Raw genomic sequence first — 6,034 nt, 5'->3', positions numbered from 1 at the left:
AAGGTTGCGGCGCCTTGCACAAATTCACATTCACTGACACATCCTCTGCTTGCGTAACTGAGTGACTGATAACTTTTAAAATTGCGCTTGGAACTTCATGCTTAGGAGAAAAATGTCCTCTTGGTCTTCATTTTGGAGAGTGAAAACAAAGCTCGAAGACTGTACGGGGCCGTTTTCTGTGGGTTGCATGGATTTTATGTGCGCCAAAGATGATTCTGCCGGTGTCACAACAGATGCAGGTAGTTTCATCCGTTTCTTCTATCCATCGGAGAAGACCGCCTGGACGTTGGATGAATCGGAGACTTGCTTCTGGATACCTCGTCAAGAATACACCTCAGGGCTCATTAACTTTATGAAACTTCCTGTGTGGCTTTTAGGAAGAGTGTTTTATTGGACTGTTGGTTGGTATATTTTTAAACTCATGTTGACTTGTGTCCACCCTCGTACCAGGGCCTTACATGATTTATAACATACCATAGAAAATATAGCCAATCACAATACAGGAAAGCCATGGTAAAATCAACGGTATTACAGCCATGTTTCCCATCTTGTGCTGTATTGGCCACTGTATTTCCTGTGGCATCAGTGGTATAAAATAGTTATGCAACATGTCTCAGTATACCATGGTCAATTCGTGTCTAGCGTGATGTGTTCTCTGCCCAAAGTCATATGTTAATGAAGAAAAATGTAAACAATGACGTCAGCAAGGATTCTCCCATTGTCTCAATTAAATCTCACATCAAAACATCAAACCAAGCAACCATTACAAGTGTCAAGTGTTACCACATATACCATATTTGTTTGTTTCCTAGCAGAAACTGCCCATACCCACCCTATGTAGGGGCATTGCAAATTCAAGGGGGGCAGGGGCTTTAAGGTCGAAACTTTTGAAAGGCAGTATAAACCTAACCTGGAATTTCCTGAGGGGCCGGTGAGAGGCTTTTAAACCCAGAAACCCCCTGTGGTGGAGTGTGGATATTTCCCGGCAACATTATTTATTATCAACTTATTTATTACTCTCAGCTTATTATCATAAACTCATTATCATCAATTCATTGACAAAATTAAATCATCTTTTATTTAAAATTGTAATTGTAGGGAGCTTGCATATTCCTGCAGTATACAATGCACCTCTTTATAAACCTGCTGGTGATAATTTGGAGGGTCAATCATTGCCCTGTGTAGTATTTTCACATGGTTTGGGCGGTAACAGACTCATTTACAGTACCTACTGCTGTGAGCTGGCTTCTCAAGGCTGCTTAGTGGCATGCGTGGAACATAGGTATGACCTCAACATTGTCATAAGCCTTGACAACTTAACAATGCTTAATTTTCCACATTCTTATTAGCACTTTAAGATACATGTAATATTTAGCAGAACAAATTGCAACCTGGACATACTGGATACTAGTAAGCCTTGCTGAGGAGTGGTTGGGTAGAGCTTTCTTATTTAAGAAATAGAAAAGTTGTACCGTGTTTCTATCGAGTTATATATAGAAACATGAGTGGAAGTTTGGGAGAACCATGGAGAAATGCTTGGGGAACAGTAGTTGGAGGCGAGTGTTTCCACAGCTTTTTCGAGTGCTCCCAAACTTTCACAAGTGTTTCTATTGAGCAATTAGATTATGAGCTCGAGATTTCTATCGTGTGATAGTTGACAAGGGCACAGCCCGAGTCAACTATCACGCATAGAAATCGAGAACAAATAATCTAACTGTTTTAGTATAGATCTCCCAGCCATTCAAAACTTCATCTAAATCCTCTTCACAGACACTTCGAAAATGCCAAGGGGCAGCCGTCATTTTGTTAACGAGTGCACACTGCTACGCTACTCACTATCTATCACAGGATATGTAGAGAGTAGCATAGCCAATGAGAGAGCAGTATTGATGATAGAACGCAGGTAGAGGTACTTTAAAGTTGCATAACACCATCATCGGACTACTAAAAATTTAAATGAACTTTTAATTAATTGTCAATACCAGATTCCAATACAAACAAAATTTATGTCACATGATATTGGCATCTCTTTCTTTTTTCTCAATCTCCAGAGACGAGTCAGCATCTGCAACATATGTTCTAAAGGAAAGAGAAGGAGATGACGAGATGGTAGAAGAGTGGATAAAATATCACAGACTACAACCAAGTTATAATGAGTTTGAATTTAGAAACATTCAGGTTTGTTAAATGTTATCTTTGGCTAGTGGAATATAATGATGCTGGGACATTAAAAAGAACATTAAATGATCAGAATTCGGGTTACAATTGTACCAGCAGTTTCTGTTTTTTGATTACTAATGGGTATGGAGATAATGCAGTATCCTGCTTCAATGTGTATTCTGATGCCAACTCTCATTGTTTCTCTCACTTTCCTTAGGTTCATAAACGAGCAACTGAATGTATAAATGCTCATAATATTCTTGAAAAGATCCACTCAGGAGATTGTCCTAAAAATTTGTTAAAAGATAATACTGTCTTGCAACAGCTTAAGGTATTTCTTATTTGTTTGTATGTTTATTCTATTGTTTATTTCAAATATTTAGTTCAACTGAGTTTTAATTAATAAATAAATATATTACAATTTTAATGAACATGTATTTGGTTTTGTTGATGTGATTCATATTACCAGAATTTTTAACCCAGAAAGGTCTTCAGATCCTAAATTTTAAACCCCAAGAAGGGTCTTTGAATCTCTCTCTCACTTTTATACCTGAGTGCCCCCTGAGGGTGAGCCCACGCCCCCCCCCCCCCCCCTTGGGGTGCGGCTGTTAGATAGAGGATAGTTTCTTTGAATGATTCTCTTCACACTCACAGTATTTTATTTTTTGCTGTCTTTTTATTTGTTTGCTTTGTTTGTTTGTTTGTTTGTTTGTCTTCGTTTATTGGTGGTGTTGTTGGTATTAATATCTTTTGGGATGGGGTGGGGTGATCCAATGGAGACTACTACGTGAACAGACAATTATATGTGAAGGGGATGTTATTGTTGTGCTTGTTGTTGTCTGTATTTTTGCCTACAACATTTAACATGTTTGGGTCCCCAACCCTGGTTACTAACTGGACTGGTTTTCCTTTCAAGGGAAGATTGGACTTAAACAAGGTTGCGATTGTGGGTCATTCATTTGGAGGTGCCACGACTGTCATGTCATTAGCAAAAGACAAGCGATTTAGGTAACCTAATTAGTAACACCGATATAAAGTTCAGAGTGGCAAACATTTGTTACTAAAAAAAATTTGAAATAAGAGTATCGACCCCTAGCAAATCAGCACTCTTCTAATTATGACAACACTGTGAAAGTACCTCCCTTCTCCTTCGTTTTTTGCTCACCCCCTCCCCACTTCTTGCCATTTTTTTTCCTCACCCCAGGCGCACTCGTTTCCTTGATCACTTGCTCGATTTTCCTGTCTGCAAAATGGGAAGGAGACGTCTGCTATGTAGGCTAGAAATGACCTCGAATGTAATTTTTACAATAACTGTCTAATTTCTGGCACCCTGATTGGCTCATTTTTATCATCAATAAGAGTACAGATGGATAAAATTTTAACTTATACAAGCTTTCAAGTTCACTTTTCAGCTGTTAAACTGTCAACTTTTTAACCAATGAGATTTTATGGACTTTTTTAAGTAAAGAGAAAAGCTATTGACAATGTTTGCGTCATTTTGACTAAAACTATTATTCACTTATCTTTGTTTATGGCAAGTTTACAGCGTCTTTTCCCCTCATTCCCGCCATTTCACCATTTTGGGGTCTTGTTATTGTAGAAAAACAAATTGATGTCAGTTTTTTTATGCGTCTGTCTTCTTATTGATGATAAATTTCATCATAACATTGTCAAAGTTTACTGCGGAACCACTCACCTGTGGCTCGTGGTTCCACAGCCACTTTGAAAATGTTATGACACAGTAAATAAGAGGACAGACACATAAAAAACTGACATCCATTTGTTAATTGGCTTGTCGTTAAGGGAAAGTGGCAATAACTGGTAAAACCAAGCTGTACGTTTGTTTCAGATCATCCAGGCCTGATGTAGTATAAATAAATCTCAGCAGCTACCCTTTTAAATTTATGTGATTCCTTACCTGCCAGATCCTTTCAAAATTGTTATTTGATGGGCAAATTAAATGTTATGTGTGCTGTCACTTGAACAAACAACAAACTCTTGTTCTAAATTACAGTAGAAACCTCTCTATATACCAGAACGGGCCACCTTGGAGACAGAGGAAAGTGGCTGTAGTAGAGAGATGGCCGTTATGGGGAGGCGAGTAGTGGTGTAATATGACACCTGTTTTTTGGGCGGGGGTTGCAACATTTTTGGTCAAAAAATACCTATTTTAGCAAATATAAATCAAAATGTATCTATGCAACAGACAGTAAACAGAAACAGAGGCCAACGACGCGCGGTATGGATCGAGTTTGATGATCTTAAATTACAATAAAAAAGAATGGAATTTTGTACATGTATAAACCATTCCGTTCAGTCGTTGATTCATAAACTGGCTGATGTCAAGAGGTCATTTTGGAAGGTTGGGACGACTTTTAGTGGCCGTTGCTGTTGTAGAGAGGTGGCCGTTGTAGAGAGATGGCCGTTAGTGGAGGTTTGACATTTATGTAATGTTTGTTTGTCTTTCATTTTCTTATTTATGTTGTTTTTAGATGTGGGGTAGTTCTAGATGTCTGGATGCTTCCGTTAGGAAAAGAAATCTTTAATTATGAACTAGAGCAGTCAATACTGTTTGTTAACACACAACAGTTTCACCGCTGGAAAGAAAACATCGACACTCTGAAAGAACTTATAAATAAAAAACCAGGTAGAGTTACAAATTGTTAATTTCGGTTTTCTCTCTGGTTCTTCCTTCTTTTCATTCGTACTTTCTTTCGTTCTTACAGGTTTCTTTGTTTTTCCGTTAATTTCTTTTAAATGTGAGAAGTTAAGTCGAAATCCGATAGGAAATCGAGCAATTTCAGTTTTAAGTGGACAAAGACCTTATACCAGAATAAATTTAAGTATATTACAGTCCTTTTTGCATTTTCTAAAAGCTAAAGATTTAAGCAGTTGCCTGGATTAACACCAAAAACAATTTCCCATGGGAACTCGAGGAAATGAATTTCAAAGTTTAGAGAAATTTTGCAAACACAGGTGAAATTTCATCATCAGTGTCATTTCACCAGTACTTTCAAGTGTTTCATATGAACTTCAAAATATGTTTTCGACATCTGGTGTTGTTAGAAATGATTTCTTTTGTGAAGATTTTTAAAACAGTCGCACAGAAGTTTACAATACAATGTAAATAATCTTGTTACAAAGTTTTTGTCCACTTGTTACTCAACGTCTGGTGCATGGATTCCCTCTTAGCATCTTATGTTGTTAAATTTGTTTTATTTTACACAGATACCCGCCAAATAATAGCCATAAGGTAGGATACACAATTACCATTAGTATTCTCTCAGCATTCTAGGCCAGCCCGAAGCTAGGGGACTATTAATTCTACGAATTAAAAATGTTTCTCTCGAACGAATTGCAGTCAAATCCTGTCAATATGGTGACCAACAGGCCATGAAAATGTGGCCGTATTAACGGGGTAGGGTCAAACCTCATGACTGGTCTAAATTAAGTGACTGATCCAAATTGTATCACAATTGCACTTCTAAACAGCTGTTCTCGATAAGCATCCGGAATTCAGATATGATTTTTTTAAGAATTGAAACTTGAATCAGTGCACACAGTATTAACAATGGAAAGATAAACATAGCTGGTTGAGTGGCCGTATAAACGGGGTAAAATTATTAAAGATTATACAGGTTGTGATTTTAGAATGTGGCCGTTGGCCATATTAACGGGGTGGCCACATTGGATCATGTGCACTAAAGGCATCCGCAGTCGAATGTCGATCAATATCCTCCATCGATCCCCTCGATCGATACTCGATCAACACTCCATCGACACCTCGGTTGACACTCCATCGCCACTCCATCGACATCTCAGTCCACGGTCGGTCGAGAGTCGACTAATTTTCGATCGATTCATATGAGTCGGT

General features: G+C 38.1%; 1 protein-coding gene across 1 annotated transcript in view; it reads left to right on the top strand.

Moving 5' to 3' along the window:
• The first annotated feature begins 33 nt into the window (after positions 1-33).
• The window catches only part of LOC110063744 (platelet-activating factor acetylhydrolase 2, cytoplasmic-like), a 9,397-nt gene continuing 3,396 nt past the window's right edge, over positions 34-6,034 (top strand). The window contains exons 1-7 of the mRNA XM_020770744.2: positions 34-401; positions 1,099-1,282; positions 2,052-2,178; positions 2,378-2,491; positions 3,077-3,168; positions 4,653-4,807; positions 5,389-5,413. Of these exons, the coding sequence (XP_020626403.2) occupies positions 98-401; positions 1,099-1,282; positions 2,052-2,178; positions 2,378-2,491; positions 3,077-3,168; positions 4,653-4,807; positions 5,389-5,413 (1,001 nt within the window). The 5' untranslated portion in view covers positions 34-97. The remainder of the gene's footprint in view (positions 402-1,098; positions 1,283-2,051; positions 2,179-2,377; positions 2,492-3,076; positions 3,169-4,652; positions 4,808-5,388; positions 5,414-6,034) is intronic.

This window comes from Orbicella faveolata, unplaced genomic scaffold (genome assembly GCF_042242905.1).
Source record: "Orbicella faveolata isolate gen_17 unplaced genomic scaffold, um_ofav_v1 contig_34, whole genome shotgun sequence".
Classification (NCBI taxonomy): domain Eukaryota; kingdom Metazoa; phylum Cnidaria; class Anthozoa; order Scleractinia; family Merulinidae; genus Orbicella; species Orbicella faveolata.
Note: the sequence above shows the minus strand (reverse complement) of the source record. Positions and strands in the feature narration are given on the sequence as shown.